General features: G+C 49.2%; 2 protein-coding genes and 1 non-coding gene across 3 annotated transcripts; 1 reads left to right on the plus strand and 2 right to left on the minus strand.

The window, feature by feature from the left end:
• Window positions 1–1,484: 1,484 nt before the first annotated feature.
• On the plus strand, window positions 1,485–1,566 carry TRNAL-AAG. The gene has a single exon. It is a non-coding gene; the product is annotated as a tRNA-Leu (tRNA).
• A 771-nt stretch (window positions 1,567–2,337) lies between these two features.
• On the minus strand, window positions 2,338–4,920 carry LOC122158575 (zinc finger protein RFP-like). Its single transcript, XM_042815322.1, has 7 exons — window positions 4,552–4,920; window positions 4,310–4,405; window positions 4,002–4,232; window positions 3,880–3,902; window positions 3,414–3,529; window positions 3,085–3,144; window positions 2,338–2,852 (listed from the first exon to the last, which is right to left on the minus strand). The coding sequence occupies exons 1-7, from the start codon at window positions 4,903–4,905 to the stop codon at window positions 2,338–2,340; spliced, it is 1,395 nt and encodes a 464-aa protein (XP_042671256.1). The 5' UTR covers window positions 4,906–4,920.
• Window positions 4,921–6,529: 1,609 nt separating this feature from the next.
• LOC122158577 (butyrophilin subfamily 1 member A1-like) lies at window positions 6,530–12,644 on the minus strand (the record flags this gene model as incomplete). Its single annotated transcript, XM_042815324.1, has 16 exons — window positions 6,530–8,517; window positions 8,782–8,802; window positions 8,894–8,914; window positions 9,352–9,372; window positions 9,588–9,608; window positions 9,723–9,743; window positions 9,877–9,897; window positions 10,316–10,336; window positions 10,535–10,555; window positions 10,647–10,670; window positions 10,896–10,916; window positions 11,402–11,422; window positions 11,678–11,698; window positions 11,871–11,891; window positions 12,370–12,390; window positions 12,624–12,644. Coding segments are annotated over 16 exons (830 nt in total), but the record flags the coding sequence as incomplete, so codon positions are not given.
• Between the last annotated feature and the right edge of the window lie 241 nt (window positions 12,645–12,885).

Here is a 12,885-nt window from a genome sequence, read left to right on the forward strand (position 1 = left end):
GTCCCACACACGCGAGCACACATGGGGCTGCGTGGGACATCTGACCCAGAAAAACAACCTGAAGAATCGGACTGACATTTTAAGTGCACCTCGCAATAATCACGGGTGTTAAACTTCCTAACCTCCTAATTGCACAGGATACCAAAACTGTGATAGCTAAAAGCAAGCATGGAGATCCAAAGCAGGAATGAGACAAGCCAGTGTCTGTATTGAGTGAGAACACATCGTCTCTGTGAGCCAAAGCTGCCTGAGGGAGCACTGAACAGAGGATGGTGACCCCAAAATGCAGCACAGCTGGAAGAAATAAACCAAATAAGGGGAGAAAATGGGTGGAGATGGAGATCCTGGAAAGATACGGACATTCTGGGGAACAGTTTGACCATGCATCAGGGCTTGTGGAACTCTAATGAATATGCAATGCCTCTGAAAATATAAATATGCATGCAGAAGCAGAGGCAGAGAACTGCTTTGGGTGTTAACACCGTTCTCTTTTGTAAAATAATAAAGGATACCTGCAGATGGTACTCAGTCATTGACTGCTGTCAGTTATTGGGGGTTTGGAGCCACAGAATAGGCTGAGCCTTCATCCTGGCACCAAAGCAACGTGGGCTCTATGGGGTAACAAGCCGACCCTCCTCACCATGCGTGGCTTTCCCAGCAGAACAAGGCTCCCTACAGGAAGAAAACACAGTAATAGACAAAAAATACACAAAAGCGAGAAAGAATACTTAAAAAACACAATTAGAGTAATGGTAATAACTTTAAAAATCCATGCAAACCCTTCCCATGGGAAGAGCACCAACGACAGCCCTCTGCGCCCCATCGCAGTGCTATGAGAACAGCTCTGCGTTTTAGAACTGACCCCGCGAGCCCCACAGCGGGGGGAGGGGGGGGGTCTCTCCTCCACCACGACCCCCATCACTCACACCGGATGCCCGAAGAAACAACGGCCCCACAGGCTCCTCCTGGTGCTGCAGCCGCGTGCGCTCCTCATTCCGCCCCATTCCCCCAACAGCAGCTCACGGCCCCGAGGTCGGAGCCTAAAATGGCCCCAGCTCCTTACACCGCCCACCGTCCCGCCCCCAATGGGGGAGAAACCAAGGAGGGGGGTTGGAAACATCAACGCCCTTTGATATCAACGCCCACCGGACCCAAGCGCGCGTTTAAACCGCGCTGCTCCCCGCTGGGGTTGGGATCGCGTCGTGCTTTGCCCCCCCCAGCCCCCTCCCCACCTCCCATAGGGGCTGGGATGGACCCCCCCCCCAAATGTGGGGTTTGTGTCCCCTTCGGTGGGGCGGAGCAAATAACGCCACCAAAACGTTTTGCCGTGCTGCGGGTGGGCAAAACAAAGCGCAGCGCTTTGGGCAGAAAGCACCAAAGCCGCCCGGTGTGAATTTAACGGAAATCCCCTTTTTTATTATTATTTTAGCTTTTTTGTTGTTGTTGTTCTCATTTTCCATCGAGAATTTGGGGGTTTCCACCTGGGTAGCGTGGCCGAGCGGTCTAAGGCGCTGGATTAAGGCTCCAGTCTCTTCGGGGGCGTGGGTTCGAATCCCACCGCTGCCAGAAAGATTCTTTTGGGGCTTCCCGTAGGGAAGCGCAGCTGGAAAACGGAATTGCCGCCTCTCCCAGCCGCTCCGTGCCGTGATCTTGCACCGCCAGCCCCCAGGAAACGCTCTGGAAGCGCTGCTGGTCGCTGTAAGCTGTGGGAGGTTGGAGAAATGGGGAGAAATGCTCACGGGCTGCAGCCCGGCCCCGGCTGGGTTTCACTTTCACTTCGGTTATTCCATAAAACCTTTGGGTTTGGGCAGAATTTCTGTCTCTTTTTTACTTCCGCCACACGTTGCGAGGGATGGGAGACCCCAAAAAGAGGCTCAGGAGGGGTTTCTGCCCCCCGAAAAAGGGGTAGGGAGACCTAAAGGAGCCCATCTGAATCCCAAATAGGGGATGGGGAGACCCGAATCTGCCCCATGTTGTCACCCTACAGCCCCCCTCTGTCCCCTCTATGCCACCCCAAGTCCCCAGAGAACGCAGAGAAATGATCCCACAGCACCCAGAGCCGTGGTCCTTCCCCCAACCCTGGATCCCATTAAACACAACAAGAAAATTCCATGTTTTCATTTGCTGTTTTTTTTTTCTTTTTTCCTTGCTAATTTGCGACAATTTTTCTGCTCCATCCTCTTACAGTGTCATAAAAATAATGCAGCACCATTTTAGGATGCCATGAAAATAATGGCACGACGAGCACAAAACCCAAAGCCTGGAAGATCCCATTGCACTGCAGGTGAGCTGACGGAGGTGCTCACCCCAAAATTTCAGACCTCCCTTTTCCTTCTCTCAGGGGCAGAGGTGGAGGTGGGATTCTCTGCCCACCCAGAAGAAGGGGAAGATGCTCTCCCCGCAAAAAGAAGCATTTTGGAAAGCAAATACGGGATGTTTTTGGGCAGCGAGGTAGAAAGCCACCCGTCCCCCTCCGTAATCCAACACCACTCGAATCCTGTTGGGATTCCCACCCATGGGGAGGGCGGTTGGGGGAGATGTGAAAGCTCGGAAGCGGTTCCTACAGCATCCCACGGCCCAAATCCCATAATCGGGACGGAAAGCGAGCCAACCCTTCCTGGGCACGGAGCTGCGTGCCACCCCGAGTGCCCACGTGCCACCACCCATCACCTCCACATCCCAAAAGTGCCTCCCTGAGGTGAAGCCCCGACAGCCCAGCACACAGCAGGAGACATCGAAGCGTTGGGGACAAGGGGACACGTTGTGCCCTGTGTCCATCCATCTCACCCCACGTCGGTCCCGGGACAGGACGAGCCCCGCAGTGGCAGTGTTGGGATCCAGGGTGACAAATGCTGTTGGGGATGGAGAAGAAAGAGGTGAGCATCACCCTAAAACTGGAGCAGCACCCCAGATCTGTTTTGGGATCGGCGACGTTCCGGCTCGGAAAACCTTTGCTGAAATATGGGAAACTCCTTTATATCTTTAGGAAACTCAAAACCATCATTTTCCAGGTGCTCTGAAGCAGCATTTTGGCTAAAAAATGACCAACGGAGCCAAAGGAAAATGCTTTCTGTAAGGACTCACCCTCTCCCTCTTCTCCTGCGGATGCTCCTTCCTCCTTCTCCAGCTCAGATGGTAAAAGATCTGGGGATGAACAGAAGGTTGGATGTCATGTCCCACATCTGCTTGCTTCAGTTCCCACCGTGTTTTTTGTGGATATCTGTGCAGGATTTTATATGGGGTCTGTGGGATTTTGTCCTAAAAGACAGATGCTCTTAGGCCTAAAAATGGTTGATAGCGCGAGTTGATGCAAATTGTTTCCAGCAATACAACTCCTATTATAAACAACAACAAAACCCAAACTTTAGTGCAGATCAACTTCTACGTGGTAGGAATATTGTGGTTCATAATACCTTGGAATCTCCCCAGCGTCTCCTTGAGGATTTTATTTTGCTGGGAGATGACACGGAGCCTCCGTTCCACATCTGCAAAGTTCTCTGTCGTCCTTTGAGTTCTGCCCATCTCCCACCTGGACACAAACCTCATCAGTGCTGGCACTGGTGGTCAGGTTGAGATGTGGGGACCTCTGGCGATGTGGGGATGGCAGATGAAATGGTTGACCCCAAAATGTTCGTTTCTTACAGGTTTGGGGATGCCAACCAGCTCCATACAGAATGCAGCCCCTTGGGTCGCCCCAATGGCCATGAGGTCTTTTTCTTGGCCCATTCCTACATTGGGATCCAGGGGGACTTTCTGTTCCCCATGAGACTTCCAGCCTTGCCCAAATCACACACTTTTCTCATTTCTGTGCTGGAATCCATGGGGGTGGTGATGGGGAACCCTTCCCACCCCACTGCATGAGGTTGAAGGAGCACAAACCTGTTCAGCGTGCTTCTGGCATCCTGGAATTGAAAGAGATGAGGGGAAAAAAAATGGTTCAATCTCCCCCAGCTTTGGAGAAGACTGGACAAGAAGGGAGAGGATCCAATGGAGCATCCAACCTGTAGGAATCCACGCGTGGGTCGCTTGAGTTTCTCCTCCATCTCACAGATGAGGATGCTTAGAAGAGAAATGTCCCCCTGCACCTTGGCCTCCTCCTCCTCCTGCCTCCTCAGCACAGCCCTGTCCAGCTCTCCCAGCCGTGCCAGAAGCATCACCTCCTTCTCCTTCAGAAAACGGCGGAGCTGACGGAACTCTGACGCAATTTTCTGCCTCTCAGCCTCCGTCCGTGTCTGTAGGATGTGGAAAAGCAACAACATGGATCCCCCAAAATGTCTGTTTTTCCAGCTTGAAGGCAACAGCTTCTTACCAGAAAGTCTTGGCATCGCCTCTCTCCGCTCCTTTTGAGTTCTAAGAGCTCCTTCCTTTGTTTCTTGAGGTTCTCCAAATGGCTGCAAATCTGCTCCTGGAGGAAGAAAAAGGAGTTTGGGGAGGATGTTGTGGGGGGAGAAAGAAGCGAAGAGATGCAATGCGTTGGGTTTTGCAGAGAAGAAGTTTGCAGCGTGGACGTGAAGGATAAAACAGGACTTTAGGGGATAACACAGGGCTGACCCCGTCCTCCTGCACAGACTCCTTTATGGGGGCTCCAGTGGGACCTCCATCACCCCGAGGTCCATTGGAGAGGAACGTCCTCTTGCGCCACGAGCAGAGCTTCTCCTTCTCCCCTCTGTCTCCGTCCAGCCCCAAAAGCTTCAGCTTCTCTGCCAGGTGCTCCAAGTGGAGCTTTGTGTGGAAATTCCCTTTCCTGAGGTGGTTTCGGTGGCCGATGACCTCCGTATCTCCGAGCCGTCCTCGCTCTGGCCACGCTCCACCTCCACCTCCATCGTCCATCCGATGCTCTGGGACGGGGTGGTGGTGGTGGCCCCCCTCTCCCTTTTCCTTTGCTCTGGAAGCAGCAGAGGCCATGGTGGTGCGGTCTCCAATCTCTTGCAATCCCCCTTTCCCCGCCCTGGGGTGAAAATACAGAAAGGTTCAGCATGGAAGCAGGATTCCTTCCCTAATTCCTTCTAAAAGTTGAGTTTTGGGAAGGATGAATCACTCACTTCCTTCTGCTGCTACCGGTGTGGGCTTGAACCAAAATTTAACCCCTCTCCTGGGCATCTGGCCTGAAGTTCGTCCTACTTAAGGCTCCATCGTGCAGTTTGACATCTCGGATCGGTGTCTCCAATCTTGGTATGGAGAAAGGAGAAGGATCCAATCATCCTACCCAGATTTCAACCCCCAAAATATCAAACTCTGGCCTTCCTACCCAGATTTCAACCCCAAAAACTTGAATTCTAACCTCTTTTTTTTGCGCCTTCTCTTTGCAATCTGACTTTGGTGCAGCCTTCCCAAGGCTCTGGGAAGCAGCCTGCTTTGTAGGAAGAAAGGCAAGGGGACAGCCAACAAAACGCTCCTTTCCAAGGCTCATCCTGAAGGTGGAAACCACCTTCATATGCCAAAAATCCCCCAAAACAGAACACAAACCCTCCCAAAAGCACACCTCCCCCCCTTGATAACAGCTTGCTCCCTACAGGCGGATGATGGAAAAAGTGCAGAAACCCAATTTTAAAGCTTTTCATAGAACTCTGGGAGAACTCAGGGCGACGTTGACATCTCCTGTTGCCCAAATGGTGCCAAATAGCCCCAAAAAGACACTCACCGGCAGGCAGCAGAACAAGATCCTTGCAGATTTTTAAGGGCTGTGTGAGCTCAGACGGATCACATGTGGGACAGGGGGAAATATCAGCCCTATTTAAGGAAACACAGAATGTGCTGCCTGGAATCTCCCTGCAGATCCGTGTCTCCATTGTGGAATTTGGCCGGATGAAGCTTTGGGCTTAAAATGCTCCGTCATTGTTGGCCATAAGGGAAGATATCCTCCGTTTCCAGGAGAGATGGGGGCATTTGCAGCACAGGGCTCGCTTACTTCGGTCACCACAGCACAACATTCACCAAACTGCTTTAATTAAACAGCTGGGCAGCTTCTGAACTCATTTTTCACCTTTTATTTCCCCTTAGCACAGGAACCCCTAATTGCAATTTTGAGTTGCACGCAAACCAACCACCAGCTTTACCCCACCTCTGTGCCATTTGCCACGCTGATTGTCAATTAAAATATATATATATATATATATATATATATATATTAATTAACCGTTACTTTTGCCCTTTGACAGAGGGAGGGATGGCATTCTGAACTGCTCCTTTAGCTGCTCCAACCTGAAAGCTGTCAGACAGATTACGGTACGTCCTTCCCCTCCCCTTTCCCCTGCTTGGATCCTCTCCTGCCTCCCGTATCCCATCCCTAATTGCTGCAATAATGAAGGTTCCCGACCCAACGAGCTGCAGAAAGAGAAATTAAACCCGCAGGGCTGAGAGCTCTGACCATCACCCGCAGGTGGGAGATGTTCACAAAATGGGATCCATCTCAAATTTGCCCCTTTTCAGCAATAGGTGGAGCAGACGCTGCCAAGGAAAGTCTGTGAGCTGCAGAGGGGCTGAAGAGCCCCGCGTGGAACCAGGTGGAGAAAGAAACAAATGCTCCAGAGAGTTTCGAGTGGTTTATTGTGAGCTGGGAACCACCAGCTGCCCATCCCACAGCGGGGCAAAAGCCAAGATTTAATTATTATTATCATTTTTTTTTAAACCAGGTGGCCAAGAACACGCAGACATTGATGAGAAATCCTATGAAAGTGCAGCGAAAGGTGAAAACCAAAGTTCCCCAAGTCTTGGGGTGGCTTCAGTGATGTCCGTAATTGCCTACCTCCTATTTCAGCTGGGCCCACAATGGTCTCAAGCACAGGTTTGACTCCTCCATGGGTTTAGAGCTCCCAGTTTAGGCTCCCTAGCCTTGCTAGAAGCAGAGCTGCAGGGTGTAAGCCACCCCAAACCTTAAAACCACGTGGCGTTGTGGGTTTGCACCCCAGAGCTTCGTGCCAGCTTGCTCTTGGATGAAGGGTTATCCATTCTCCCATAGGACTCATGCATTCCCCAAAGTCTCCTGGACTCTGGTTGGAATCAGATCATCTTCCCAAGCCAAATCTCAGCCCCATTTCATCTCTTCTGAGCACAGATTTCTCCTTCAACAGCTGATGGAGAGAGACGGCCACGTGGATGGCAGGGTGCATGTGTTGCATTTTGCTTTTTGCACTGAGAGGAGGCAAGCTGCCCACCAGCAGAGCTTCTCTGCAGAAATTTACACCAGCAGCTGAGACAAAACACCAGCGGTGATGTAGGCAGCGACTTACCCTGGTGCCCACCTCTCTCCATCAGGCCAAAGAGGCCCCCATCCTCTCTGTGGGTCATTTAACATCCCTAGAGGTTGGAATTGCAATCAGGAGGCACTGGATCCAGAGTAGGGGCTGCTCATAGAGTCTCCATACGTCAATGGGGGTCACCATACGTCAATGGGGGGGGTCACCTCATGTCAACAGGGTACCCCCATATATCAATGGGGGCCACCATATGTCAATGGGGGGCACCAGACATCAACAGGAGCCACCCTATATGTCAACAGACGCCACCTCATGCCAATGGGGGGCCAGCAGACACCAACTGGAGCCACCCCATACATCAGTGGGAGCCACCTCACGTCAACAGGGGCCACCATACGTCAATGGGGGTCACTTAATGTCAATGGGGGCCACCTCACCCCAATGGGGGGGCACTGGACACCAACAGAAGCCACCTCATATATCAATGGGGGCTACCTCTCATCAATGGGGGGCCACCATACGTCAATGAGGGCCACCTCATGTCAATGGAGGCTACCTTACATCAACTGGGGCACCTCATGTCAATAGGGGGTACCAGACATCAACAGGAGCCTCCCCATACATCAATGGGAGCCACCAGACATGACACACGGAGGACGCTGATGATGTTGAGGATGAATTTCCTTTCCTTTGCATGACGACGGTTGGTTGGGAAGGGGGAGAATGAGGTTTTGATGCTGCTTTTTCCTGAGAGTTTTTCTACCCTGGTCTCAAAGAGCTGCTGTAAGGCACCTCTAGGGATTCCGGGGTTATGGGGGCAGCGAGAGGGAGCCCAGCTCCAGCCAGAACCACGGCCGGAGCCGCTCCCCACCGAAGGAGGTCAGAGGAAAAGTGAAGATGGGGATTTGGTTCTCGGCATCAAAAAACGCCACCTCACCCCATTCGTAGTCCAGAGAGATGCGGATCTTTTTGGGAACCCTTGGCAGGTTCAGTGGGGTCGGAGGGGAGGTGAGGGCTCTGTTCTTGTACCCCCATTGCTGCACAGCCCAGATCCCTTCGTCAGGGTTAAAGCTGATGGCTCCTTTCCTCGGAAGGGACTCCCTGCTGACCCCGACGGCGCAGTACTGCCCTTCTGTGACATCCACCACCCAGCAGTGCCTCCCAGAGGTGAAGGTTTCACAGCCCAGCACGCAGGGATCGGCGTCGAAGCGCTCGGGGCCGTCGGGGGATTCCTGCAGGCTGTATTCCCATCGGACGCTCTTCTGGTCCTCGGAGAGGATGAGGCGAGGGTGGGCCGTCTCTGGGTCCAGAGTCACATTTACTATGGAAAAGAAAGAATTAAATCTATCTGACTCAACTCTGCTTGAGTCCTAATAGGGTGGCTCGTCTCAAGGCTCAACAGCTTGATGTTCTACTTCCCCTACGCATAAATGGGGTCTCCAATACCTCCACAGAGGCCCAATATATCCCACCTGTCATCCCACCTACATGTCTAATCTGGATATTCCTACAGTGCAGACATTTAAAGGACACGAGCTCCTGGATGGGGTCTGCAAGCAGAAACCCAATGAACCAAATGACTTACCCAACTTTTCTTCGCTTCTTCCTAAAAATGCGTAATAAGAAGAGGGGTGATTAACAGTGACACAAACTTAAAATGAAAATGGTGCTGAAAGAAGGGAGAAAAGGGCACTCACTGTGTTCCTCAAAACATTTTCCTGAAAAGAAAAAAGAAATTAATTAGTTTTTTCTTTTTCCAATTCGCTGAGGAAGGCTGGAAATTCATGACCCGTTTTTTGAGCACTTGTGGGCTGTTTCTGTGATGCTGAAGTCCATCTTTTAACTGACACAGGGGTTAAATGAAAACATGAACCATTCTTTAAGCTGTAAGGTTAAGCCTGATGGACGTCACGCTTGATGGAGGCGTGAAAAAATTCAGTGTTCCTTTCCTGGGAAAGTTGTAATTAGTCCCATCACATAATTGGGTATCGGGGAGATGATTTATTCTGAAATTTCTCCAATTTCAGACCGGTTTGGATGCAGGTTATCAAACTGTGCCTTCTCATCTCGTGCTGCTCTATGTGTAAATCTCCACAGCTGTCCCAAAAGACCCCAAAATCTCTCACGTGCTGGAGACGAGGAAGGAGAAACTCACTTGCTTTTGCTCTGTAGTGCTCTGAAAAGAGGAACAACAGAGATGGTTGTTATCCTCTTATGTTGTGACTTCCCACGATTTGGTCTCAAAGCAAACCCGTATTTCTGTGCTTTGCGACTGTTTGCTTTATGGCAACTCGTCATGAATTATCATAACGACATAAACACGTGTATTATACATGAAAACACAAATAAAACCAGCGTTATCACTGGGTGTGAGTTATAATCGCGACTCACCGAGCTCTGCAGTGAGTTCATCTGGAAACGTGGGGAAAGAAATACAGGATTTCCATTAAGTTTGGCACCAACACGATGGCACGGATCTTCCCAACACACCAAAGTCCATTTCTGGGGGAGGAGTTTGACACTCACCAATTCTTCTCTCTTGTTTTTCTGAAGAAAAGGAGGAGAAAAGGAAACCAGAGTTGCTGTGACACATAGGTTGTACATCCACCTATGACATATATCCAAAAACAGAGTGCAAACTGCGTGCATTGGTTTTGCTGGAGGGCAGAACAACACTCACCAACTTCTGCGGAGAGTTCACCTTAAAAGGGAATAAAAGCAGTGAGTTTCATTCCTTCTTACAATTAAAGTGAAAGTCACGATTTCACACTCGGGATCCCTGAATTCTGACATTCCATCACTGGGGGTTTTTTCCATGGTTAACCTGAAAATGGGACCTAAAGCAAATGGAGACTAAAAATGCAGACTATTCCCTTGTATTCTGTGGATGTATCGTTGGTGGATACGTCACTACTAATGGAATATTATGGATTTTGGGTATTCTTAGGTATCCAAGCATCCAAGCCCAGAGGAGAACACAAGATGGGACCTGACGCTGTGTTTGGGTGCCTGAATCCTCCCCCAAATTCCATCACAAACCAAATCCTCAACCCCATCAATCCCAAAGGTCACCACCAGGCTTCTTGAAGGCACCACAAGCACAGGAGGTGGACACGCACCGATTTTGGCATCGTGTTCTTCTAAAGAAAGGGAAAAAGAGAGGAAAAAGAAAAGGAAAAATCTGTATTTCTGCGTATAGAAGATGAAGAAGGGATAATAACTGTAATAACTGAGTATCAGAACAAGGGCTGCTGCAGAATTCCCATCCCATCAGCATGCTTAGGGGGGATTCCTTCAGCCAACAGGTTCTCCAGCAACAGAAAGGCAACGATGCTCACCCCTCTCTGGATCGCTCTCCTCTAGGAACATGAAGGGAGTAAAAAAGAGATCAGAATCCAAATCACCCCCTATTTTCTGGGGGGGCAGAAGAGGGGGAGGAATCTCACTTACCAACTTCCCGGCCCCTTAATTCCTCTGAAGAGAAAAAGCAAAATGTGAATCACCTTTAGTGCCACAGATTACTGCACCAACTCATCGCCACCCCGCCCCTGTTTTCCCTGCTATTCATCCCAAAGATCCTCTTTGCCCCATTCCTTCTGCAGTTCTCTCTTTCAACACCAAGAGACAAAGCAGGGAAACACAACACACACACACAAAATACCCAGCATCAGTTCTGTGGGAGAAATGGAAGCAACTCACCGAGCTCTGCCGACAGTTCCCCTTAAAAAGGAGAAAACAGAATTGGGTGCCATCCCAAGGATGCTCAATGGGTCACGATGGGGAACTCGGGGACACCAAACCCTCTGAGATGGGCTGAAACCTTCACAATTCTGCATTTTTAAAATGCTTCCATTCCATTTCCCCATTCCCCCCCCCCCAAATCATTAATTTTCTCCTTCCGCCCCCCACAAACAATTCCATCCCATTTCCCCTTTTGCCCCCAGATGATTCCATTCCATTTCCCCTTTCCCAAATTCCATTTTTTAAGAATAACTCCATTCTATTTCACTTCTTCCCCCAATGTTTCCATTCTATTCCACCTTCTCCTTCCAAACAATTCCATTTATTCCCATTTTTCTCCATCCTGCTCCTCTTTCTGTTGAAGTCACTCCATTTCCAACAACACAAAGCCCCAACAGGGGCAGCAATCGTGGTGCAAACATCCCCAGCAACTGCATTTCTTGGCAAACCCAAGTGCCACTTACTAATGAGGACGTCCCGTTCTCCTAAAAATTAAACAGAAAAACAAAGAAAAATGAATAAATTTCATTTCCTCCCATTTTGCCCATTTCTTCCCAACGCGCCCGGCGGAAAAGAGTCACCCGGCTTTGCACATAAGCAAGGAGATAAATAAATAAGGGCATTTCTCTTTCTCTTCTTGTCTCCTGTGGTCTCAAAGAGGAGATTTTGGGGGCAGACTCTGGGATTTTGCCTTTCCCATTGGGGGGAATCACAGCTGTGGGGCAAAGAAAGGGACTTACGGGCATCGGAATCGCGGTCCTCTGCAAACAGAAGGGAAAAGGAAGCATTCATTTCCAGGAAAAATAATAATTACTCATTTCCCAAAGCACTGATTTCATTAATGTTGTGTTTTATACCCTCTTTCCCCCCCCCCCAAAAAAAAATACGTTTTGTTTTGTTGCTGGATTTACTGATGGAAATTGATGCACTTACCAAGCAGCTCAGTGAGGCGCCCTTAAAGCAAAACAGGGAGAAAAAGGGGGGGAAAAAAAAAAAAGGAAGGAAAAGGAAACAAAAAGAAAAGAAAAAGTAATTAAAAAAATATATATTAGTTCAAAACAGTGCTTTTTAACACCAGTTATACAGAAATAAGGACTGAGACACCGATGCTGCTGGGCTGAACCCAAAACAAAGTGTTGACCATCACCATTCAGGTTCCCACGTGGAACCCAACCCATTTCATGACCCAAAAAACTCCATTTTTTATGATTTTTTTTTTCCCTTTTCATTCCCTTTTCAGCAAGGAAGTGGAACTGTTTCCTTCCAGCCCCAAATCGCTGTTTTTTTTCTATGGGAAATTCTCTACTCAGAACATAGGATTTCAAGCACTCCGCATTTGAGTTAAGCCAAAAAACCCTCAAATCATTGAGTTTATTTTTTATATCGCAGAGGAAGAACTTTTCCATCATAGAAGAGAGAAGAAAACACTCACTTATCTCTGCTTCATGTTCTCCTAAAAGGAAAAAGGGGACGAAGAAATAGGAATTACTGCTTTTGATCCACACTGCATCGCTGTGCTGCTACTGATGCTAAGATTCTTGGGTTATTTTATTCCTTTTTAAAATGCTGCTGATGCTAAACATATAAAACATAAAAAAATTATAAATGTGTGTATATTGGATTTATAAAATTCACGTTGTGAGGATGAAGCCCAGCACAGCCCCATGGCTTTGGGGTGACACTCACTGATTTTCAGATCGCGTTCCTCTGCAAATAAGAGAGAAATAAAGAGAAATCAGGGCCTGGCTGTGCTCAGCCCACAGCACAGACATTCAGGTTCATTTTGAGGTGGATTTTTTTGGCTCAAAATCTGCGTTTTTGGGGTCTGTTTATTCATCCGAGCCTTCGATTTGAAATGTGAGTCTAACAGAAATTGCCCCCGTCCCATTCAAAACTTCAGAGATGTGAAAATAACCCCAGATCAATCCAATTGAGCTGAAGGAAGAAG

This window comes from Centrocercus urophasianus, unplaced genomic scaffold (assembly GCF_019232065.1).
Source record: "Centrocercus urophasianus isolate 14NV4802_14NV808 unplaced genomic scaffold, USGS_Curo_1.0 seq_1490, whole genome shotgun sequence".
In the NCBI taxonomy this organism is placed as follows: domain Eukaryota; kingdom Metazoa; phylum Chordata; class Aves; order Galliformes; family Phasianidae; genus Centrocercus; species Centrocercus urophasianus.